Below are 26939 nucleotides of genomic sequence, written 5' to 3'. Positions count from 1 at the left end.
GTCCTTGGCCGGATAAAAATCCGAGTCCGTTCCGGTTATTAAGACCCGACTGTCGTGGGAACGGTAGAGCTTTCATTCAAATTCGTGGTTTAGGATCAAGATAAATATATTTATATGCCTGTTTGGAATATTATAACTTCGGTGCAGTCGAAGTTAACGTTTGTTCTTTTTTTTCAACTCAAAGTAATTATTAATTTTACACAAAGTGGCAACACTGTACGCGGCACTGACTTTGCCTTTTAATAAATTTCGCCATTTTTGATACCAATTGAATTGAAATCTAAGTAAAATACAAAAGCAACAAATTCATAAAATCACTTGGCTGAGAAGCTACGCGAGCAATTGACAAATTTTTGCTCTTCAAGTGAACGCTGCGCAAGCGCCTTACGAGTAGGTGATGTCTTCTAGCTGCGCTGTCGACGCACTGCGCTGAGTCATTTTTGGTGTGTTGATTGCATGCTCGGACGTTGAACGGTCTGCTGGCCGGACGACAGGTCTCTAACGCATTCGCGCATGCGCCCTCAGCGCTGCTAGTGATCGTGGTGAATAGCAAACTAGAATGATAATCGGAATTAAAATTCTATGAATATATATTTATATATCAGGTGTTTGCATAAGATGGTTTAACCCTCGCATATAAAATGTAAAATTCAAATGTGGAATATTAAATTTGATCCTCGGCATTTTGTGTTTACGCGTGCGTAGAATGCAACTAAAATGGAATTGAATTAAAAATAAAGTAAATTATTGTAAAACAAAAAAATATAAAAAAATTATGCAAGCCATTGCGTGATCGCGTGCGCGCGTGTGTAGAGCGGCGAATGTGTGTGCGGCGCGCCTCACATTCGCGCCCTAAATCTGCTGCTCCAAATCATATCCAGCCAAGTGGCACATCACTCCGGGTGCTGTGCGGCGTCTGCGTCGTGCGGCGTGCGTTTATTTATTCACCGCACTCGAAAACAAACAAACAATTAAGCGAATTCGTGTGATTAAAATGCCACTGCCACACACTAGATAATCTGCGTGCGCTTCGTATAAAGTAAAAATTATAACCAAAAAAACAAAAATAAAAAATAACAATTAAAAAGCATTATATTGGACAACCAATCGCCTTGGCTGCTGCCGAAAACATTTCGCCGCCAATAATATTAATATTAATACTAATAAAAATGTTTGCCAACGTCAGCCATTATGAGCGGTAATTTTCTTGTTGCTATTTTTGGCGTCAAATCATAAATTATTTGCGCTTTTCGGTTGCGTAAAAAATCTACAACACCAACAAAACAGTAACACTTCCATAAATGTACACATTATACAACAAAAAAAAAAATATGGCATCTTTCTGCGTGCGTTTTGTACGCGCGCCACGCTGGCATTTTGATTGCGACCTTGAAATATTTTCCCAATTTGCGCTCGAATTGTCGTGGCGGCACACCCCGCCCAAGTGGGAGTTAACGCTTTTGTGTGTTTATTAATTGTGCTCGTTACACTGATCAATAGTGCTCCTTTATTGTACAGCTTGTGCTCGTTTGCCGATCCTATGACAGTTTAACTTTTTCTTAACGAATAATATGGTATGAGGTCAGGTATTATATCGATTACTGGGCCCATATAATAAATATGTGAACTTGAGTGAGGGTACACAGAAGTCGTTTACTCTGAGATTGATGATCAGCTGATGGCACCTGCCGTTGTTTTAAACATAACGCCCAATTAACTTTATATCAAGTATCATGATTTGCATTAAGTTGCTGATAAAACTTGGTACCTTAACAGTTCCTTCACATGCTTCTTCTTTATTTTTCTCATAGAAAGCTGTATTTTTATCATACCATCAAATTTGATGCGGACTAACAAAAAACACCTTTTCACGTATTTTAATACGAATATTTCTAGTCGCCTTCGAAATAGGCTCCTGATCCAATACAATTTTCCATATACTTGTTTTTAGTGTCTTCAACGAATTGTTAATTTTTTTCCACGCTAAAAATCAGCAGGCAAAATTTTCGCTTCGTAAACAAACACCAACTAATTGACATCTGCAGATCAAAATTCACTTAAAAAACTACCAATTTAGGATTCATTATTATCGACTCAGCTTGCGCGCGCAGTTTAAATGTACCAGTCCGTGTCAAATTTGATCAAATGTTGTTTTACATCTTGTTAAATTTCAATAAAGCAGACTATATTGTGATAATCTTTAAAAAAATTAAAAAATGCTTCTCCGCCATTTATTATTTATTTGTCCCGCCTTTAACAATTTTCTCATTATCAATAACCGCTTATTGAACAATCCTCGTAACTACACACTTTTCAGCTAATTTTTTTACCATCTATCTCGTAGTAATAATGTTGTTATTCTTTGAATTTATATTTTTTCATATTTCAATTGCTCAGTGAGTTGTCGATTACCAATATGTGCTTGTGCTTTATAAATACTTTATTCATTCATTTTGCAATTTATTTATTTTTTGTTCTTTTGTTGTTGTGTAGCTTTTTTAACAGTGATTTCGTCATGTTTTTGTGGTGATGTTGTTATTGTCACCTATCGTTGTCGCCAATTTATCGTCATCAGCAGCACCAAAAATGATAGATTTTAACGATTTTTTCACTCACATATTTTTGTTTTTGGATTTTCGTTACTTTGAAATTTGTTCAATTTCAATTGGCGTCTCTATTTATTATGAGTTATGTATGTTGCGAGTTTTGCTTTTTTTGTGTTTATTACTGTGTGCCATGCCTTTTACTGCCTTGTGTTTGCGCATGTTTTGTCGCTGATAACTGTCCTGTCAACGTACAAATCTACTCATACATACATATATGTACAACACATGACATTCTTACACTTCAGACGGGCAGCAATATTACAACAACATGCTTTATTTTAAGCTCGATATATTATTAAGAGAGAACACTGACTGGCTGACTGACTGACGGGCGGTGATGAAATCACACCTTACGAGTGCTTATTGATAAATAATTTATTTCGTACCACTCTATTAGGCTGGAAATTTACAGATATTTTTATGGTATTTGCATTTGTTTGCTTTTTTAGTGTTTTTCTTAACATTCTTCATTTTTCGTATTCATATACGAGTAACGTACTTCGACTATATGGTTTTTAGGGTATAAGTTGTATGTGGTACGCTTTGGATTCATGTGCTTTCAAGTACATGCACTCCTCAAAAATCAGTTCGTTCCCTTCTTTACATATCTCTTTCAATATTATAATTCGCAAATATGCAATTAAAAGTTCGTACTTTGCTACACTTTAATAATGTGTTGAACTTAGTTCACTAACACTTGGCAGCGAGTCGCTTCACACTGACATTACGGGACATGTCCGGTGTATTTCGTGTGATTTAACGCCTCTGTGTCTTTTTCCAAGTAACGATATTTGCATTATAAGTCATTCAAATATGTTACTTGATTTGTTTTGCTTATTGATTCGCCAAATCGTCGCTTCCTGTAACGAGCTATTTGAATTTGCCTAACTCGTTGCTAAAATATTGTTTGCAATTTAAATGCAAACTTTTAATTGTGAGCGATCCAAATTAAGATAGCGTTTGATTTATATTTTGTGCTAGATTTTTCGCCGAAATTTGTGTCCATCAAATGCTTGTGTAGCTGGAAGGAACGAACAATATGGCGATCAGTATGTGAATTTAACGCACCAAATTTTTAATTGGTTATCGCCAATTTGAATTTTAAAATTGTGTGTGTCGAATGCCAATTACTTTGAATGTACAATTTTTAATTAGAAAACAATCGAGTGTATGAGGGTGTGCAGTAAGGTACTGATGTACTCTATAATCAGTATGATCTTTGGTAATAATGATTCCAATTTCTATTCCACCTCATAATCTTCCAAGTTAATATGGTTTAAGGCAAAATTATATATCTGTCAAATTCAATGACAGCCGTAGTCAAACCATTGAAAAGAAATGATATTGACTGCTTCTTGTCATTTGGATTTTTTGTTTATGTTTTAAGAAAGCACATACTGATCAAAAATCGATTAATCTTTTGCTTGTAATGCCGCGTAAGATGAAATTTTTGTACATGAATTATGATATTTTATATTTATAAAAATGTGTACTGATGTCTGATGTATGTATGTCGCTTGAATAACACAATCTCCTCTAAACTAAAATCGTCTCCACCAAATCACCTAAAACACAGAAAATTTTCAAACATACATTCGTAGTGATGTCGCAATTTCCCAAAATATAAACACTTGCACGCCATTAAAGTGTTACATAAAAAGTTTCTTCAACATTTACTCATTTAAAGAAATGTTTTCAATTGCGGGCAAGCGTCTGCTCAAATTTTAATGTTTGCAAATTTAAGAAAAAAGTATTAATTTCAGCTAACAACAAATGTGAATAACGAAAGTTGAGAAAAAAAAATAGAAAAACATCAAAGAGCAACACATTTAACCTACTAAAATTTAATTTCTCATTGTGCGACTTGTGAAAATGTCCAGCAACAAATGTGGCTAAATGGGCAAAAGCCAAAAATTATTACAGCAGTCGATTACTTGGCACATTTTCAAAGAATATGCACACATTCATTCGCGTTTATTTACGTATGCGCAGATACACTCACACACATTATTCATATGCGCATATGTTTTGACATTTATTGGCAAAAATAATAAGTTTGCTAGAAATGGGTTGAGCGCAGCAGCACATCCATTGCAATTGTTTTAGAAATATTTTATAGATAGATAAGTTTTAGTGCAGTGGGTCGGACCTTGGGAAATTTGGGTCACATTTTTTATATGATTTGGTAACTTAAAACTTGAATATTCGTTTTCCTGTCTGACTTGGTATTGACGCAAGGAGCTGCAAGCTCTTTTATCTCGTGTTTTGGAAATAAATTGCCGATTTTGATAGTTAAAGATCGTTACACAATAAGTATTGTTGTTGGTCAAGGCGACAATCAGATGCGTTTACTTTGGCCTTTGTTTTGTTATCTATTACCTACCTTTCTAGAAAATATTAGTGTAATTATTGCTCTAAAAGCGCTATCAAATTTCGCTAGATTCTAAAAAAAATTGTATCTCTCAAGCAAATGAGGCTCAAGGAATTTTTACTCAACTTTTGTTGGAAGTTCAGAGTACTAAAAACTTTGAGAACCTCTGCACCATAACATGTATTTCACCACAGTATTAACACGGAAATTACAGCTGTTTTTATGCTTGGAAATCTGCTAGGAAAATGGCATCGCGCACATGAGGAAAATGTAGTATAGAAACGGTCTCAGCTCTCACAGCTGTAAACCATTGATGAGCAATGCCCTGCCGTCGTCGCCTAACCGACATCTGTGTAAACAAGTGATGCGCAACAATAAATTCTTATTTTTAATTTAAATTTTGCGAAAGACTAAAATAATGTTTGTCCATTGGCACTTCTATTTCTAACAAATTTAATGACTTGCTTGTGCTTGTCATTGTCGCTCATGACAACTAAATTATTATTATTAATACAACATTGGCGGAAGTGATTTTTAAATTGCACAAGTATTTTCAGATTTTACGAGTTGGTGCATTACTCGATTAGTAAAAATTCCATAATTTTATATTTAGAGAATTTATCTCATTTTCTTTGTATCATCTGGTGAATATCGAACTTGTTTTTGAATGACGTTTTTTAGCAATAGACATGGCAGAGTTTCTTAATATTTATTATTCACCTTATAATAGTATGGTAGCTAAATTAATTTATAAAAAGCTTCAACTTTATAAAAAAACCATCTGATCAAATTTGACCCGGACTGTCAAAAAATGTTCGCATATTTTAACACAAATTTTTTTTAATCACCTTCGAAATAAGATCCTGATCCTGATCCTGAACTTTCCCATACACTAGTTATAAACCTCGGCTGGAATTGCCCTCAGTGAATTGTAGTTCTTTCGGTTTCGGCTTATTTTTAGATTCGTGAGACATTAATAGTGCGTCTGATGAATAAATGTATGCTTCTCAGCTACATTCTCAACTCTACCTATATTATGATTCAGGTCTTTAGGTTCCAGTCTCACCTTGACACGTTTCATACCCAAAACATTAACCAAATTTATTAAAACGATCCATAAGAGTTACCCATAGCAGCCACTTTTATGTTACCGAAATTAACGGAAGCTTCACACGAATATATAAAAAAAGTTGATCAATATAGGAAAAATAATTAACGATTGTGGTTGCGTGCGTAGTTTATATGAACCAATTAGGCTCTACAAAAATGATTTTTATAACAGGGAACTTTTTAAAGTTGATATATTTTATTAATATTTCTAAAAAACTATTTTTATCAACTATCCACTGAAAATAAACCAAAAAGTGAAGTTTGAAAAAACAAAATTTTATTTATGCCCACATTTATTTATTTACGTTTTTAATGTCTAATTAAACGCCCAAAATCGCACCACAAATTATTGGCTTAGTTAACCGGTGGTAATTGTTTACTTGGGAAATAAATTAAAACGTGCCACATAAATAGCTAAGACTGGCCACTTGTATGTTTCTAAATATATATTTACGAGTGCATTTTCTCGCTCAATGGAATAGTATAAACAACAATAAAACATATGATTTAAACACCATTAAAATGAATGCTTCCTCCAGTGTGCTATTTCACGTTCGATGAAATGATTCATAATTTGGACATATAGATGGCGGCGACCCCCGTTCTCGTTATTATCACTAAACTCTTCCGGCTTTCTTTTCGTTTCGTTTCGTCGAGTTGCCGGTAACTGTTGCTCATTCGTTCATAAAGTTACTCGTTCATTACTTTTCCTGCTGTTGGGCTGTGTTTACAATTGTTTTTTAGTTTTTATTTATTTTTTATCATTATTTTTTTTTTATTTTTGTCAATATTTATTTATTTACAGCATTTGTAGTATACAGTTTCGCAATGCTTTCTTATGACTAATGAATTTTATGTCTAATGGGTGGTTATGCAGGCACTTTATTAAACAAAAGGTGTTAACGTGTTAAATATTTAAACTGAATTAAAAAATCCCTAAAAATTTTAATCCTATTCAAACATTTAATTTTGAATGCATAATTTTTGATGATCAAGGTGACGAGCTGAGTCCATTTAGCCAGGTCCGTCTGTCTCTATATACGGCAACTAGTCGCAGTTTCTGAGATTTCTATTTGAAGTGTTGATTTCTCCTCAGGAGGCTCTTCATTTGTCGGAATTGCCCTTATGCCACCAATATGACATATAGCCGCCATACAAACTAATTGATCCAAATCGAATTATTTGCATTTTTATTTGTGTAGGGTATTATAGCTGCGATGCAAACGAAGTTAATGTTTTTTTCTTGTTTTACCTTTGAATTTGCTACACCATGTACTTAGGTTACTGGAGGTTTGTCGACTTTCTTTGTTATTGTTCTTGTATTTTCTGGTTAACAAGGGATTCTTCTGGCTTAGGTAATGACTAATAGGTAAACATTATTTTTTCTTCAAATTTATTTTTTCGGTTTACCAACAAACTTTGTACTTTTCTTTCAACAAATTGAATGTAAATCCCTTAAGTTTCTTAATTCATGCGAATTTTTGGTGTTTCATAAATATTTGCAGAACTGCTGAAATATTGTTTACAAGGCAAGAAATGACAAATTATGTTGTTGTGATAAGAAAAATATTAAGAAAGAGAATTTTTCGCAATATTTTGGATTAAATTTAAGCGGATGTTGAATTACAAACATATGTAGATACATACAAATAAATATGTTATTGCTCAACTCAACTGATTTTTTCATTAATAATTTCCAATTTTTATCTACTTTTTCTACAGCGCCCAGGCATTGGAGCGTGAGATGCGCGATCCACACAGTATTTGCAACATCGACTGCCTACTGGATACAGTGAATGCGTTGGTTAACGATTGTGATCATGAATCATTGAAGCGTCTAAAGAATATCGAGCAATATGCCACCAAATGTAAGTCGACACAACAACAATTGCAATGTATGTAGGCGCAGAGTGTTAAATGTTTCTTTTTCTGTTTTGCTATTGCAGATAAGCCGATGTCAAAGCAGATTTGCCAGCTGCGTATGAATGTCGAAGACTTTGATTTTATCAAACTGATCGGCGCCGGCGCCTTTGGCGAAGTGCAACTGGTGCGACATAAATCCTCGCGGCAAGTGTACGCCATGAAACGGTTATCCAAATTCGAAATGATGAAGCGTCCCGACTCCGCCTTCTTCTGGGAGGAGCGTCACATTATGGCACACGCCAATTCAGATTGGATCGTGCAGTTACATTTCGCCTTTCAGGATGCCAAATATTTATACATGGTCATGGATTATATGCCGGGCGGCGATATTGTCTCGCTGATGTCCATGTATGAGATACCGGAGAAGTGGGCCATCTTCTATACAATGGAGGTTGTGCTCGCGCTGGACACCATACATAATATGGGTTTTGTGCATCGTGACGTGAAGCCGGATAATATGCTGCTCGATCATCATGGCCACTTGAAGTTGGCCGATTTCGGCACATGTATGCGCATGGGTCCCAATGGCTTGGTGGTGTCGAGCAATGCCGTCGGCACGCCGGATTACATCAGTCCTGAGGTGTTGCAATCGCAGGGTGTGGATAATGAGTATGGACGCGAATGCGATTGGTGGTCAGTTGGTATTTTCCTGTACGAAATGCTTGTGGGCGATACACCATTCTACGCGGATTCGCTTGTGGGCACGTACGGTAAAATTATGGATCACAAGAATTCGTTGAGCTTTCCCGCTGAGGTGGAGATTAGTGAGAGCGCCAAATCGTTGATGCGTGCGTTTCTCACCGATCGTACACAGCGTTTGGGTCGGCATGGCATCGATGAAATCAAGGCGCATCCGTTCTTCGAAAACGACACTTGGACGTTTGACAACATACGCGATAGCGTGCCACCAGTGGTGCCCGAGCTGTCCTCTGACGATGATACGCGCAACTTCGAGGATATCGAACGCGATGAGTCGCCGGAGGAGGTGTTTCCCACACCCAAATCGTTCGATGGAAATCACCTGCCCTTCATTGGTTTCACATATACCGGTGAGTAGTGGTGGCAACTGTGTTAATCTAAAGCTTAAATTTTTTTCCACTCTGCAGGCGATTATCAGCTACTCTCCAATGACACTGTCGACGCCGAGGCAAAGGAGTCGGCGAATGCGATCGCCAACCACAGTCACCGGCATCGTCCTTCCAATTCAAATGAAATCAAACGTCTCGAGGCACTGCTCGAACGCGAGCGCAATCATTCCGAAACGCTGGAGAGGCAAGACAAGGCGCTGCGTCAACAAATCGAACTGATTAGTAAGCGTGAAGCTGAATTGCAGCGCATCGCCTCCGAGTATGAAAAAGACCTGGCGCTGCGGCAGCATAACTACAAAGTGGCCTTGCAGAAAGTCGAGCAGGAGATAGATCAACGTAAAAAGACTGAGGCAATGCTCGCCGAGGCGCAGCGCAACCTCGACAACGAGCAGAAGATACGCACACGCGAGATGAACAATAATCTGCATCACAATGAGAAGATCGTCACGCTGGAGAAACAGCTCAAAGAAATGGAGGAGAATTTCAAGAACGAGAACGAGCACGTGCAAAGACTCAAAAAGCAGGTGGCCGAATTGGGTTTAACACAACAAGAGTTGGAGGGCAAACTGGCGCAATTGCAGGCATTGATTGCCACCTTACAATCTCAAAAGGATGCGCTGCAGCAAGAAGTAGCCGAAACGCAAGCGCAGCTGGCACAAGAGAAAAATGGACGCTCACAGCTGAAAGAACAGGTCAAGGAGTCTGAGAATAAACTGCAAACCATGGCGAATGACTTGGAACGCGTGTCGCAGCGCGAGCAGCAAGCGCACGAGGACAATCGCGTGTTAACCGAGAAGATCTCTGATCTGGAGAAGGCGAATGCTAGTCTGGACTTTGAGCTCAAGGCGTTGCAGAGTCGTTATCAGCAGGAAGTGAAAGCGCACCAAGAAACCGAGAAGTCGCGCATGCTCAGCCGCGAAGAGGCGAATCTACAGGAGGTGAGTTTGTTAACCTTTACTTACTTCGAGCTAAAAGTAATATTTAATATATCGATTTTCTATTTTGTCAGGTAAAAGCGCTACAGACCAAGCTAAACGAGGAGAAGTCAGCGCGCATTAAGGCCGACCAAAACTCACAAGAGAAGGAACGCCAGTTAAGCATGCTGTCGGTGGACTATCGTCAAATACAGCAACGCTTGCAAAAGTTAGAGGGTGAATGCCGCCAAGAAACGGAGAAAGTAATGGCGTTGCAGTCGCAGATCGAACAGGAGCACTGCAAAAAGAACACACTGCTATCCGAGCTGAGTTTGCAGAGCTCCGAAGTTGCGCATCTGAAATCGCGCGAAAACCAACTGCAGAAGGAGGTCAGCTCCTTGCGCGAGGCGAAGCGTAAATTCGAAGAGGAAATTTCGCAAATCAAAAACACGTTGAACAAGGAAATTCTCTTGAAGCGCGAATATCAGGATCAACTGGAAGCCGAACAGTATTTCTCACGCCTCTACAAAACACAAGCGAACGAACATCGTGAAGAGATATCGGAGCGCTGTCGTGAAATACAGGATCTGAAAGAGGAACGCACGTCGCTTAAACACCAAGTACAAGTGGCTGTGGCGCGTGCGGACTCTGAAGCGTTGGCGCGCTCCATAGCTGAGGAGACCGTGGCCGATCTGGAGAAGGAAAAGACAATCAAGGAGTTCGAATTGAAGGACTTCATGACCAAATATCGCAATGAATTGGCAGCGAAGGAGGCGGCTCTTACGACGGCTAAGGAAACCGAAACCGAGTATGTCAAAAAATTGAACCAGAAGAACGCGGAAACCGACGAACTCTTGCAACAACAAAAGAAACTGCAAGACGAAATGTCGCAACTGCGCGCCACCAAGGACGAAGAGCTCGCCAAGCTCAAGGAGAAACTGCAAACCGAAATGCTGCTGAAGCAGGTAGCTGTCAACAAACTGACCGAGGTGATGAATCGGCGCGACACGGACTTGCAAAGTGAGTCGGTCTTCAGGCGAATTATGCAACACAAAAATGTCCCAAAATATTTATTAAATCTTGTTATTTTTTTTATAAAACTTGCAGAGCAAAAAGGCAAAGCGCGCTCATCCGCCGAGTTGCGTAAGAAGGAGAAAGAGATGCGTCGACTGCAACAAGAGCTCTCACAAGAGCGCGAGAAATACAACCAGTTGTCGCAAAAACTGCAAGACGTGCAGAGCCAGATCATCGAAGACAGTCATGTGAGCTCTTTTTCTGAACTTTCTAAAATAACCCCTCACTTTCGTTGAGAAAATCCATCATACAAAATATGTTCTTTGCAGATCAAGCAAAAGCTACAAATGGAAATCGACTGCAAAGCCACGGAAATCGAGCAGCTGCAGTCGAAGCTCAATGAAACCGCCTCTTTGTCATCAGCCGACAATGATCCCGAGGACACCCAAGTGCTTGTGAGTTCAATCCTTTTTTTCTAACATCTCTATTGAGTATTGTTAATAAATATTTGACTTTTCTATATGTTAGGATTCGGTGTTCGAGGGCTGGTTAAGTGTGCCAAATAAACAGAATATACGCCGTCACGGCTGGAAGCGGCAATATGTGATTGTGTCATCGCGCAAAATTATCTTTTACAATACCGAAATCGACAAACAGAATACAATCGATCCTGTGCTTATATTAGACTTAAGGTTAGTGCGCTCGAATCTCTTTTCACCAAAACAAATAATATTTTATTTGCTTTTCGCATATGCAGCAAAGTATTCCACGTGCGTTCTGTGACGCAGGGTGATGTGATACGCGCCGATGCCAAAGAGATACCACGCATTTTCCAGCTACTCTATGCCGGCGAGGGCGAAGCGCGGCGTCCAGATGAACAAAATCAATTGGATATCAGTCAGTTGTTGGCGGACGAACGGCCCAGCACCATTATGTATAAAGGTGTGTTTAATATCATATGATTTATGACTTCTTTTTTTTTTAAATGCATTTATACTGTTTCTCGCTTTTTTAGGTCACGAATTCGTGCACATAACATATCATATGCCAACGGCCTGCGAGGTCTGTACAAAACCACTGTGGCACATGTTCAAGCCACCAGCGGCGTATGAATGTAAACGGTAAGTGAATATTTGGGAAACCAAGGCCCCAAGGCCTTTAACCTTTTAGCTTTTATCAGTTTTATTCAATTTGTTGACATTGAATTAAAAATTATGTAATTATTTCGACGCAAGCAATACTGGAAATCAGTTTTTTTTATTCTTCAAGCTGATTTGGGGTCCAGAATTGATCTTTCACAAAGATTTCGAAATCTTGAACTTCCAAAACTTCTCATAGCATACCTTTAGGCGCCCAAATATGTTGTAGTATTAAGGGTGTATTCTGGTTTAGAAGCCCGAATTTTAGGTATTTTTTTGACGCGATGAAAAAAAATCAAAAATTATTTTGACTATCCATTTTTTTACATGGTTTTTATTGATATTCTAAGAATACAAAACATAAATAATATAAGAAAAAAAAAATAAATTTAAAAAAACTGCATGTCGGCGAAGTAGAGACTGGTGAAACAATGGCTTGTCCTGGTGTGCACGATATACCCGTGACCTAAAATGAAAATTTATGCGAAATCCATGAAGAGTAGAAGTGTAGTTATCGCACTACGAAACGTTTTTGAAAAAAAAAAAAATTTATAAAATGGTGAAGGTGTGTATCGAAATAAAAAAAAAAAAATTCTTTCGAAAGCTCTTCGTAGTGCGATACTATAATGTATAAGAAAGCTCTGTGTAAAATTTCATGTGAATCGGTTGGGTAGAACTTGAGATATCATGCACACCGTTTCTAGAAAAGTAGTTATGAGAAAAACGAGTTTAAAGTTTGAGAACTAGTCGCGCGCAATCGGAGTCGGAGTCACAAAATGAGCTGTAACTCGGAAAATAATTTGAATTTCGAAAAATCATCTTAGCGACATTTTCTTGAAGGGTTATACTATAAAAATATGCAAAAAAAAAAATCGATTTTTTCGAATTTCTAAACCAGAATACCCCTTTAAATCTTTAAGGAGTTTAGGATAAAAAAGGTGGTTAGCATAACAGACGGATTCATCTAAAATCAAATATCATCGGTTAGTAGTTGAGTACTGGTCGTGATTAATCGAAAGATTTTGAAAAAAAAAAATGAATTTTTGGCAAAGTTGCAAATAAAACATGATTTTAGGTATAATTTTTACCACAAATTGCCTTGAAAAATTAGTTGTAATTGAATAAAAAAATTCATCGTTCCATCCCGAGAAGTAAGAGATTTTAATAAGATCTCGGGTCTACGTAACCGGAACGGACCAGGATTTTTATCCGGCCAAGGACTGTCAAATTGGCATAATTCTGCCGCTACAACGACATCAACAACTAGTTTCTGAGAAATCGGGACCATCGATTTTGAAAGCGATGTTTCGAGAAAACCGCGAACAAAGATTGAAGTAGCCGACGGTCTAGCCTGTCCGGCTGTTGTCCCAAAGACACTATCTCGGACAATTTGAGGAAATATTTAAGACATATCCTTTCAAGTGTTCTTCGAAGCAAAATCTGGAAAATCTATAGTTAGCTTCTAAGGCCAACTGCCGATATACGGTCTCTTAGAAAACATATATTGTGCACTTAATGGCACTCACGGAAAGTTCTTTAAGACCTATACTAACTTTCTTCTTCTAAATCACGTTTTGTTAGTACTAATCACCTTCTATAATCTTAAATTCCTACTTATGAAGTCATAATGCTGACTTATTAAGCTTTTTCGCCATGTAACTTGCATTCAGATTCCATTTCTTTTAACGGGGCTAGATCTCCGAAATAACAGTCCTCGGACGGATAAAATCCGGGTCAATTCCGGTGCGAGGAGAACCTGCTATTGTGGGTATTGAGATTCCATTTCTCTTTTCCTTCACTTGTTCACTGAACTTTACTCATCCGACATTTCTTTTCATGTGTTCCCACATCTGAGGAAGTAACTCGTTTCCTAAATAACTACCATTTCTTACCTCTAAGTAACCACCGCTAAACACATTTTCATTTTTTGTTTTTGTTTTCGAAACCAGTGTCAAAATATATAGGTTGGGTTAGGTTAATCTGGTAGGCCAATAAGCCACGCATAGACCAGTTTGGTCCTTTGCGATGCCAGATGCAGTTCACTTGTTAAGTCCAAGAGGAGTAGTCATCGCGTAGGATGCGGCCTCACCGTCAAAATATATAATAATACATTTTTCATTTATCTGCAACATTTATTTGTTACAAAATATTTATTAACCAACAAAATATTTATTTACCTACAAAATATTTTTCGATTTCAGTTGCCGCAATAAAATCCACAAGGAGCATGTAGACAATAATGACCTGCTGGTGCCGTGCAAGCTGCATCACGATCCGCATACTGCCAAAGAAATGCTGCTGCTGGCCGGCACGCCCGACGAGCAGCATCTGTGGGTGACACGCCTCTCCAAGCGCATACAGAAGTTCGGCTACAAAGCCAACTCGTCATCGAACAATAACAGCGGCGGCGGCGATGGCAGCAAAATATCGCCAAGGTGAGTCCCCAGGCACGCTCTATGCCGTTTAATTAACTACATTAACAGTTATATTTATACATATGTATATAGATTTCTTTCAACATTCATGCCTTAAACTTACAGCTTAGTGTTAACTACTGACTTACTTAGTCTTACATACAAACATATATACATATTATTTAATGTTCTTGTACTCACACGAAAAATATTAATTCTAAAATCATCTTTTTACATTTCTTTTTCTACTTTTATTTGCCTGTGTGTGTTGCTTAACGTGACTGAATGATTGGCAAACCATTTTGGTAAACACAAATTATTATATAACACGTGACACCCGCCAACCTGTAACCCGTATATCCTACCAAAAATCAAAATAAACGACAACAAACTAAATTTCTCCCGAAAATATTTGACAAATCGCAACAATTGTAACCATCATATATATGTACGCTATGCTATCAACAACCACCAACATAACGCCATCATGCCATCATACTGCTACTCTCATACCACCCGCATACATACATACGCCAATCGCGCTCATATTTGACCCCCAACCATTGTCGCATTGTGCCTCATCTCGCCACTTGCCTGTTCGCCTGGCACGCCGCAGCCAATCGACGCGCTCCGCTTACAAGCCATACGCAGTTAACGTACAAAGATCAGCCACGCTGCCAGCCAATTCTTCATTGAAGCAGTGATCCGCTAAAGCAATCAAATATTTTATAGAAGACAAATATGTAGACATATATATATATATATATATAGTATATAGTGTAGTAGTCGAGCGAATGACGTTGAGTGAAATGCTGCATGTGCGTAGACTGTGTGTGCGTGAAAAAAACACAACAAAAACTCATTAAACAAAAACATTGTATGAACGTAACTCGCAGCATATTTGCTGCATATCTAAACTTATATACGAATTTATATACTTGTATATTAGTTTTCACTAGTTTAAAGACACACACATACACACGCACACGCAGTTCTAGGCGCGCATTTGCCGTTACATATATACCTTCACTTAGCATATGCTCTTATGCGTTTACCTTCTATGGAAATGCATACTGTACATACATACATACATACATATAACTGTAGAATGAAGAAGAAGCAGCAGAAACTAATTTACTTTGCTGGTAAATGTAATAACTTTCCATATCATAATTATTATTATATTAATTATTATGTTTGTTAAAGCTAAAATGTTGAGTTGAAACAGAATAATGTTTATATAACTGTCATATCACCTTAGCGCCGCCAATTTACATACATACATACGCATTACTTCCTGTATGCTTACGCCGTATGAAATGCAAATGCAAAAGCTAATAAGAGTTTATACATACATACACACATATACATATTAACTTAGCGCGTCGTTATGTAAGTTAAATTTTTATACATTTATTATTATTATAATTATTATTTAATATTACATAAGTAGTGAAATAAGTAATTTGCTTTTGTAGCGTTATAAAAACAAAAAAAAAATATTTACAGTTGACTTTTTAAAGCGTGTGAAAAAGTATGAAAAGTTAAATCAAAGAAAAATAAATAAAAAATTTGAAAATTGAAAAAAATATATATTTATATCAAACAGACATTCTAATAAGTAACACCAAGAGATCATTGCCAAACTTTTTGAAACTGAAAACTATACTGTAACTAGTGTTAGTTTTAAGCCGTGGCCACATTCGACGCAAAAACGTGAGCAACTCTTTTGAGCGCCAAATTTGTGAAATGTTTATAAAATTTACATACATAATTATTAAACTGCTGTTTTATGAAATTTCAAATTTTTTTTTTTTTTCATGAAAGTGCTGCTTGGTGTCTGATTTTTTTTTTGTAAATTTCAATATATTTAGAATTTCAAAATTTCAAATATTTTTTTTTTCATGAAAGAACTGCTTAGTGTTTGATTATTTTTTTGTAAATTTCAACATATTTAGAATCTGTTTAAAAATTAAAAAAAAAAATTTTTTGAATAGTAAGTTTTGGCGATATCAATTTTTTTTTTCATGGAAGCGCTGTTTAGTGTTTAATTTTTTTTTGTAAATTTTAGTATATTTAGAGTCTGTTTAAAAATTATTATTTTTTTTAATAGAAAGTTCTGGCGCCAAAAAAAGGAGTCTGTTTTCATTTGTATTTCAAAAACTAGGAAGTGTAATTTAAGCACCTATCTGTTAGAATTCTTGTGTTACGAGCAGCTTTTTTTTAAATCACAATTTTTTTTTTAATTTTTCAAATTTGAGTTTGAAAATTATGAAAAATAATTAAACAATTTTTAAAACTTTAGCAGATGTTAAGCAGGTTCTAGTGTTTAAAAATTATTTTTGAATAATCAAATGAGTGTAAATAAAACAAATTCTAAAAGTATTCGAACTTACAAATTTCCTAACCTAAAAAAATTTTTTTTCTCGAAGGCTGCCAACTCGAACTACAACGCAGTTAGCATATTTTATATACAACTAGCGCAAATCGCGGTTTAAAATACAAAAAAAAATTCTTTGAAAAGTGCAAATGTTGAAAAACAGAAGCTGCAAGGCGGTTTGTTATTAATTTGCAGCTGCTTTAACCTAAAAACTTCAATTGATTCCAATTACATTCTTATATACATACATACCTACCTATATTGATATTTAATTTTTTACGCTATATTTTACGTATACGAAATAATTTTTTCCAACAACAAAATCCAATGCACTTAAACTTAGCTGAAAATACAAAAAAAAAAAATTAAAAATTAATTAATTAGAAGAAAAAAAATTAAAATTAATTTTTTTACAAATTAAAAAGAATTTTAATTAAAAAAATTATAATCAAAAAAAATTAAAATTAAATTTTGTCTTAATTTTTTTGAATTATTTTTTTAAACTGAATATTTTTTAATTCTTAAAATGAAAATTAAACTTCTTTTTAATTTTTTAAAATTAATTTTTTTTTTTTAAATAAAAAAACAAAAAAATAAAAAATTAAAAGAATACAAATTTTTTTAAATTAAAAAAAAAATAAAAAACTTAAATAAGATAAGTGAAGTCTTCGCACAGTGAATGTGCTGCTAATTCCATACTAATGTTAAATTCTTATTTAAAAGCAAATATACAAATATAAGTATTACATATACACAGACATGCATACAAAGTTGCAGGGGCGTAGTTAGTGTAAGTTGTTAAGCTTTAGTTATATATAACATGTAAATTATTTTATTTTATTTTACTTTCGCTTAAATTAAGTTTTGAAATATGTATTAACAAAGATTAAACTAATAAGTGGTAAAGTCAAAACAAAAAAAAAAACAAAAAAAGCTAACGAAAACTTAAAAAAGTAAATCTAAAAAAAATGCCAATTATAACGGCAAACTAAAGTGCAGCAAATACACACTTACATACTTAAGCGAAATTTCTTACTCAACAAACAAAAGCAATATTGAAATTTACGAGAGAGTCGAAAAATTGCAATGAAAACCAATGAAAATTTATCAAAAACAAACTTTTTTGCTTGCAAAAAAATATTTAAAACACGCTTTTGAGTTAAATTCAAGCAGCTAAATGAACACTGACTGATTGACAAGTAGCAGCTTTGCGTAGCATTACGACCAACAGCAAATCATTTAGCAATTAAAGAGTAAGTGCTTTTGACATTGAAAAAAATATACATTTGAATATTCATTTTGATATTTTATTGATCAAAAAATCGACCCGCTCTAATGTAAATATATATTTTTTTCATTTGATAATGATTTCGAAAACATTTTACACATTACTACTTTCTTGGTCGCCATTGTCAGCGCTGACTTCCTTCGCCAAATTCACGGACTTGATTTTTCGAAAAAAGTTAGGAAAAAATTAAAAACTTTTTTTAATTATTCTTTTGTTATTCAAACTTTGCTTTGCTGTTGTGTTGTTTGCATTGCTTTATCTCTTTTTCTGTTTTCAAATGTTCGAATTGTCTTAATTGGTATTTTTTAAGTTTATATTCCATATAAATTCGTACTTATGGGTACAAGTTAAATATATTATTGCAGTTAATTTAAAATTAGACAAACAAAAAACAAATGTAAAGAATAAAAAACAATTTATAAAATATTACATTTTTAGTTTTATTTCCACTAAATATTTTTAATAAGTTCATTTTATTTTATTTTATTTTTTTTTTTTTGTAATATTTTTAAGTTATTTCATTTAAATTTCTAAAGCGTATTCAAAGTGCTGAGACTAAACTAAAGTCAGGGGAGCGGTAGGAAGACAAAACAATAAAACAAAGCAAAAAAAATTAACAGTATAGGGATGCTCGAGCATCATACTCAGCTGATACTTATGCCACGTCGAATAAGATGCCGTGGTATATTGCCGCAGTAATTGCGACTCGAACATCCCCTCTTATAGACATGGATAGCAAAACTAAAAATATGATCCACTTTTGGATCGTAAAATTTTCATCTTTTCGGATGCTCAAAGTAGTCCAATAACTGTTTTTAACGCAAGAAAACAAATACGTTCCACTTTTGAATCGTATCATTTTTTCTTCTCGGATGCTCAAAGTAGTCCATAGACTTATTTTAATGCAAACCAACACATACGTTCCACTTTTGGATCGTAAAATTTTTTCTTCTCGGTTTCTCAAAGTAGTCCATAAACTGTTTTTAACACAAGAAAACAAATATGTTCCACTTGTGGATCGTAAATATTTCTCGAATGCTCAAAGTAGTTCAAAAACTGTTTTTAACACAAGAAAACAAATATGTTCCACTTGTTGATCGTAAAATTTTCTTCTTTTGAGATGCTCAAAGTAGTCCATAAACTGTTTTTAACACAAGAAAACAATACGTTCCACTTTTGGATCGTAAATATTTCTCGAATGCTCAAAGTTCATAAACTATTTTTAATATATAAAATAACGGTCCTATGCCATATATAAAAAAATGTGTGTCTATGTATGTAACGACTACTTTGGATTTATACGCTCCTCGCTTACCGGGAAACTTATTGGTACACTTTGATTTTTTGCCTTTTAAGAGAGAATAAATTCTTCTTACTCTCTTATCAACAGAAAGGCCCGAAGAGAGTATGAAACATAGCAAATAAAATTAGTGATACAATAGGTGGGTCGCTTTGACGTAAACATTTCGTATTCAGTGTGTTCGATGAAATATTATCTTATCTTATTTTAAGGGGTCATAGATGTCCAAAGAGCAAAAAACGGCATATTAATTTCTATATTTTTTCTATATAAAAAAATTAAATATTTTATTTATACATTTTATTTATGGTTTTATTATTCCAAAGATACATATATTAGAAAGATTTTTGTTTCAAAAAGAAAATATTCAAAACTCGGCCATTATGACGTCATATTCGGCAGCCCCTCGAAAAAAGGTCTCCCGGTTTGACGCAGAATTTCTTACGGGTTCATCAAAAGGAAAAAATAAAATACGTGCTTTAGTTAAGACCATAAATTGGGTATTGGACGAAGGAAACACAAAAAAGTGAAAGTATTTTTGGCAGACGTTTTTACAAAAAAATGAAAATTTTTTTGAAAATTTTTTATTTATTTTTTTAATGTTTTTTTTATTATTTTTTTTTTTGTATTTTATTTTTTTTATTATTTTTTTATTTTATTTAATTTTTTATTTAATTTTATTTTATTTTTTATTTTATTTCTTATTTAATTTTATTTTTTTATTTCATTTTTTTAATTTAATTTTAATTTTTATTTAATATTTTTTGTTTATTTTTATTATTATTTATTATTTGTTTTAATATTTTTTTTATTATTATTTTTTTTTTTTTTTTTTTTATTATTTTTTTTTATTTTTTTTTTTTTTTTTTTTTTTTTTTTTTTTTTTTTTTTTTTATTTTTTTTTTTTTTTTTTTTTTTGATTTCTATTTATTGAAATAGTTGTAATTGAAAAATCAGTTTCGAGAAAAACGAGTTCAAAGTTTTAGCTGAGCTCGAGCGCGCAACTTTTCAAAGTCAGGCCGTATCTCCATTACTAATATATTTTCCGTTTCAACTTGAGAAAAATATTCTAGAGGTATTAAATAAAACTATACATGTTTTTTGAAGCCGTGAAACCCACTTAACCCCTTAAGTGGTAATTTTTCCAGATAAGCTCATATCACTTGCAGAATTCGCATTATTTCTTAAAAATGTAGCTTAGGTTAGGTTGATATTCGAGAGACCACGTAGCTTAGTTGAAAAAATATTAAATAATTATTCATATATAAATCGCTAATTATGCTTGATTTATTGCTCATTTGTCAAAAATATACAATTTTCGTTATCCTACCGCTACATTAACATCAAAAAAGCGAAATTGAGTTTTTTATTGCTTACGATTCACTACATCATATTACATTGTCAGATATATCCACCATATAACCATTTTATAACCAAAACTCAAATTTTGCTTCAATAAGAGTGGTTTCTATTATATCGTTTTTCCTTCGCTTGTCAACTTTTAAAAAGTGATGTTATGTTATTTTGCATTTTAGGTGTCGATTTACTTATGTATTTCTTGTAAAAAATAGGCATCGAGCTTTATTTGTGTCTCTCATGCAAAGCATTGTGATTAACCTTTTTCGCTGCTAAATATTTTAAGCTCGAATGCAACTTCTCTTCACATTGAAACATTTCACCAAATTTTACTAATATTTTCTCCAATCACTTATATTCTTAAAGTCGACTGAAATGGCAACCGTCAATAACGTCACAACACTCACAACAAACACAACAACGGCACTCCTCACCGCCAACACCGCCACCAAAACCATTGTCACTGCAACGGCAAAAATCACAACCACCAATATTTTACAACAACAACAAATGAAACGAATGCACAAATTGTAATTGAAACTGTAATAACAATAACAAAAACAACAACAACAATTGCTGTTGTGCAGCAGCAACTTTGCGGAACAGCAACAACAACAACTAATAAGACTATCAAATAGCCTGCGCAACAGTTTTATTAAACGCTTTCGTACAATCACACGCGGCGATTAGTGTGTGAGTTTTATGAAAAAATTTAAAAAATATATAATAACGGTAATATGTATATTGACTCTAATATATTGAGTAGCGTAATTCTTAAGATACACAATTCGCTAAGTAATCAAAAAAAAAGAGAAAATCCTTGGACTAAGTTTGCGCACATTGCAGGATTTTTCTTTGTACTAACATATTTTAGAATATATGTATATGTATGTATATTTATTTTTGCTTTAAGTTCTTACTTGTTTTTAGGTTATGTTGAAGTTGCTCAAGCTTTTGTACTTAATAATTTTAAAAATATATTTATATATTTAATATTTACCATACAAATTGTTCTAGTGCATGGAATTCAAAATGAAAAGTCAAAATTTAATATTTAATTTTAATGTTTTCAGTTTAGTAAAGCAATTCAAGTGTTAAATATATAAATAAGTTAAATACTTTTAAACTATTTTTATATTTAATAAAATATTGTATAGTTTGTTTAGTGAATTATTACAAGGCGTCAACTAAAATGCAAAACAACGTGTCGTCAAAAATCATGCATATGCAGATGTAGCATAAAATTTTCAACTTCCACTGGCAGATATAACCAATATATAACCATTTTATAACCAATATATAACCATTTTATAACCAATGTATAACCATTTTATAACCAAAACTCAAATTTTGTTTCAAAATGAGTCGTTTCTATTATATCGTTTTTTCTTCGCCTGTAAACTTATGAAAAGTGATGTTACGTTATTTTGCATTTTAGATGACGAAATTTTCTTGCTAAAATGTTGCAAACAATCCAAAATAATGGAAAATTTCAAAATACCAAATTAAATATAAAATCATATAAACAAAAAATTGTGTATTTTGAATTTTTTTTATCAATACATTTCATACATAAGTATACAAGTAATTATAATGCATACATAACTGTATATTTATGCAATTAGTGATATAGAAGAGTATATACATACATAAATTTAATATTTAATGCTATATATATTTAAAAAAATTAGAAACAAAAAATTAAAAAATTATAAAAATCATAAAAATTACCAGAAAAATCTAAAAATATAAACATTTACATATTTACTAATGAAATAACATTCCTAATTAGTTTATAAGCAATAAGTAATGCATTTATAATCAAAACGCTGAAAGCGTACTAATTCGTAAATCGAAAGCCAACTAAGCAATCAAATTGTAAACGAGAAAAAAACGAAATACAACAACAAAAACAGCAACACAATCAAAATGTGAACCAAAAAATTTAAATTTTTTTCTCACAAAAATCTATTTTATTTTATGGTTTTGTTTATAGTCAAAAAGCGTCTTCAAAATATCACTTCGAGACTTAAAGAAATTTTATTATTATTATTACACACAATTATTTTTTAATATATTTTGTGCAAAAAAAAAATTCTACTTGATTCTACTTTAAAGCGTTTCATCGATCAACACGCGGCATATTTTCAAAAAAAAAAAATATATAAAAATTAATTTTTTTTTCAATATTTTACTTGGGTTTCATCGATCAAAGATCAAAATACGGTATATTTTCAAAATTTTTTATATAAAAAACTATTATTTTTTCAATATTTTTCCTTCATATAAAAAATTAAATATTTTACTGAAAAATGTTTTGTAGTTCCAAAAATATATATTCTGCAAAAATTTTGGGAAATTTTGGTCGGAAAATATTCAAATATCTCGGCCATAACGACGCCATTTCCGAAAGTCCCTCGAAAAAAGCTGCCTCCGCGTGGACAGCAGAACTTCTTTTTGCAACATCAAAAGTAAAACAAAACACAAAAATGCGAGTTTTAATTTAGACCATAAGCAAGATGGACGAAAAAAAACAAAAAATGTGAAAATTGTATTTTGGCAGACGTTTTTACAAAAAAAAACCCAATTTTTATGAAAAGTTCTATATTTGTTTTGAAGAGATTATAATTGAAGAAAAAAATCTTTGTTCAAGGGTTTGTTTATAACTCGAAGACCTGTGTAAAATTTCAGGCTTGTATCTCCAAAACTAATACTCGGATGAACCCATGTGACCCCTTAAGATTTTTAGTTTTCGAGTTTCCCCCACAGTTTTGGAATTTTCTGGTATGCAACAAATATCTTTGCATACTTTCAGGTGCTATTTTCAGATATTTTAGTTGTAAATATTCGTTTATTTGTTAATGTCAATCAATTTGTTTTTTTTTACTCAAGAGGAAAGAGTTGCATATAAAGATGTCTAAACCATTTTTATAGTTTCGTCGACTATTTTCCGCAGTGAGTCCAACTATTGGTTCGGTTACTATATATAATTTCATTTGATGACAACAACTGATCTTATTGAATTTTGTCGCAGCCGACTTCACACTTAACATTTTCAACGTTAATTATTTGAACAGCTGATATATAAAAGCTTGTTTATATTATAAAAAATCCTCTTAAATTGTTTGGAGTATTTTTTGTTTGTTGCCCTATCGAAGATGGAAGGTATTTTACTGTTTTACTAACAAAAGAGTAAACATACAGTTGAAGCAAGGCGAAAATTATGTAATGTGTACGGAGGGGATGTGTTGACCGAACACTAATACCAAAAATGGTTTGCAAAATTTCATTTCGGAAATTTCGACCTTGAGGATGCACCACATTCTGGAGGAACTCTTGAAGCCAATGCAAATAAAATTAAGTCGATAGGTTGCTGGAAGATTAAATTTGACTAACGCAACCGTTCACAAGCACATTAAACGTCTAGGATTAATTACAAAGCTTGACATATGGGTTCCTCATGTTCCTACAAAACGAAATTCACTTTAACGACTGTGATTTGCTTATCAAACGTCGAAAAGGATATCAATTTTTTTTGTTTATTTATTTGTCGGTTTGGTGGAATTACAAAAGTAGGTATTTATTTTGAGCTTTTGTATCACAATAGAAAAGGTGTAGTGTTCCACCAGGATAATGCGCGACTCGTCAAAAGCGTTTGCAGTGTGAATGGGATTTGCTTTCACACTCTTCTCCAGACCTTCGGACTATTACTTGACCGGCACAAGTGGTAAAAGTCTGGAAAATGAAAAACGATAAAAGAACCATTACCTCAAATCAAGATCTTAAAAGCCATTTGCAAAATCTCAAAACGAGGTGACCGTAGTTTCGAAACCCCAATTTCAATGCCACTTTTCTATTCATGAACAAAAAACGGTGCTGGTTGACATGATTTCATACCTTGTACTGATCTATAACAAACAAATTTAAAAAAATTTTCATAAATTCGTTAACGGATTGACTTGCCAAAGAAAAAGAAAATACTTACAAAATGGCGTCGACTTTGAAAAAAAATTTACACCCTTTTTATCTTTTCGAATTTTTTAAAGCAGCGATAAAGCGATAAAGAGATGTATAACAAAGATTTTTTTTATCAAATTTCAAAGGAATCGCTTAAGTATAACTTGAGATATCATGTCAACCACCTCAAAAAAAGTTGTTTCGAGAAAAACGCGTTTAAGGAGAAGTGGATTTCTACGGGTAAAAAACAGTTTTTTTTCAACAATTTTGTTCTCATTCATAAACATACACTATTATCAAAGAAATTCTGAAATTTTTGGAAAAAAATATCTTAAATTCGTGCATTGCGACGCCGTTTCCGGTGAACTCTCAGAAAAAAATGCACCCGCATTGGCAGGATAACTCTATAAAGGATCATCTGAAGTGAAAAAATACCTTAACTTGGACGCAGGAAATTTTTGCAAAAAAATTAAAATTTCGCGAAATTTTTTTTAAATAGTTGTAATCGAAAAAAATCTTTCGTCCAAGTCTTTAAGAGTCATATCTCAAAGATATATGTAAAATTTCATGAAGATCGTTTGAGTAGTTCTCGAAAAATCTTGCCAACCGACTACAAAAACACAGTTTCAAGAAAAACGCGTTTAAAGACGGCGCACATAGCCTAGCTAGCCTCGAACGCACAAGTTCTCAAAGCTGCATCTCCGAAACTTTTACTCGGACCAACTTGAAACTTTAGGACAATATTCTAGAGGTATTGTCGAATTTAATAAGACAATAAAAAATTAGATTTTTTGAAACCCATAAACCTATGTAACTTCTTAAAGGTTTACGGTAACTTTCACCGATACAGTTGCCACGATACTAAAACGGCTATAACTTCGGAAATGTTTTGAATTTTGAAAAGTTCTTTAAATGAGATATTTTTTAATACCTAAACTATCGAACTATGAAAAAAAATATATTTTTTTCTTCAAATCTCAAGAGCAGAAAACCACCATAAAAAGTTATACCAATTTACAACTGACAACTCAACTAAATAGAAAGTTGTGCGTAATAAGAGAATAAGTTGTGTCTGTCTGTCAATCTTTTCGCAAACATTGGTTTACATTATTTTTTGTGTTTGAGACATTAAATATATCTATTATTTTCTTCTCCCCTTTTTCATAAGATTAGTCAATGTGTTGTCAATATTTACTAAAATCTCTTTCACGTGCTCTCTTATTTGGTTATATGCGGACTTACTTTACGGAAAGGTTACTTAGAAATATTTGATTTTCTTATTTTGTAACTTAAACTCGACGCATACATAAATGTTTGTATATATAGTAATTATATCAATGAAAAGCCATAAATATCTGGCAGCAAATAATAATTCAGCAGCAGCTGTGAGCATATCACTTATGTATATCTTATAATAATTAATTACGCAAAGGCATACTTAAGCAATGTTACTTTATAGAATTTACAAAACCTTTCTTTGCTTGTGACTTATCTAGTTTATTGTTTATTGATCAATACAAAGTAAGCATGAACTTAAATAATAAAATTGTAAGCGAAACGCCTTGATTAGTTGATAATTTATACAATTTGTAATTAATCACAAATCTACTTAGGAAAACCCACACACACATATATTCTTATACATACACATATGTAAGTGTGTCCATATGGACATGCAAGTAATCGTTAAGCGTAAAACTTTTGCAATATCGTATTCTTAAATACATAGTGTTTATTACAATCGTTATTTTATATCGTATTATGGTAGTTAGTAGTTAGCGCGACCGTTTATATAGAATTGTATACAATTAAATTCAAGCGCAATAAATCGCAAGCAATTTTGTATGAAAATGTTTATTGTTGTTGTTTCTTTCTTTCTTTAACGTTGAAATGAGTAGCGCGAGACTTATGTCAGGTTCTTAAAAAGGTCATAAAATATTCAAAAGCCTAACAAAAAACTGCTTTGGTATCAAAATTTCACTTCTGGTTAGAAAAGGATCCTCCGAGTTCTGAAGACAACAGCATTTGTGTAATGAGAGGATGAAAAAGGAACCTTAACAAGTAAATTGAAATAGGTAA

The 26939-nt window shown here is 33.5% G+C and overlaps 1 protein-coding gene across 4 annotated transcripts in view; it reads left to right on the top strand.

Annotated features, from left to right (window-relative positions):
• The window catches only part of LOC126760742 (rho-associated protein kinase 1), a 33717-nt gene extending 7002 nt beyond the window's left edge, over positions 1-26715 (top strand). For 3 of the 4 annotated variants that reach the window (XM_050476610.1, XM_050476609.1, XM_050476612.1), the window contains 11 exons: positions 7810-7955; positions 8034-9059; positions 9117-10036; positions 10108-11032; positions 11120-11274; positions 11356-11481; positions 11555-11718; positions 11784-11968; positions 12042-12147; positions 14367-14600; positions 21270-26715. In XM_050476610.1, the coding sequence (XP_050332567.1) occupies positions 7810-7955; positions 8034-9059; positions 9117-10036; positions 10108-11032; positions 11120-11274; positions 11356-11481; positions 11555-11718; positions 11784-11968; positions 12042-12147; positions 14367-14600; positions 21270-21417 (4135 nt within the window). In that variant the 3' untranslated portion in view covers positions 21418-26715. Of the gene's footprint in view, positions 1-7809; positions 7956-8033; positions 9060-9116; positions 10037-10107; positions 11033-11119; positions 11275-11355; positions 11482-11554; positions 11719-11783; positions 11969-12041; positions 12148-14366; positions 14601-15195; positions 16497-21269 lie in introns of those variants that run through there. The other variant, XM_050476613.1, reaches the window with a different exon arrangement.
• Positions 26716-26939: the final 224 nt, after the last annotated feature.

The sequence above is a fragment of the Bactrocera neohumeralis genome, chromosome 5, assembly GCF_024586455.1.
Source record: "Bactrocera neohumeralis isolate Rockhampton chromosome 5, APGP_CSIRO_Bneo_wtdbg2-racon-allhic-juicebox.fasta_v2, whole genome shotgun sequence".
Lineage (NCBI taxonomy): Eukaryota > Metazoa > Arthropoda > Insecta > Diptera > Tephritidae > Bactrocera > Bactrocera neohumeralis.
This window is presented reverse-complemented; position numbering and strand designations above follow the sequence as displayed.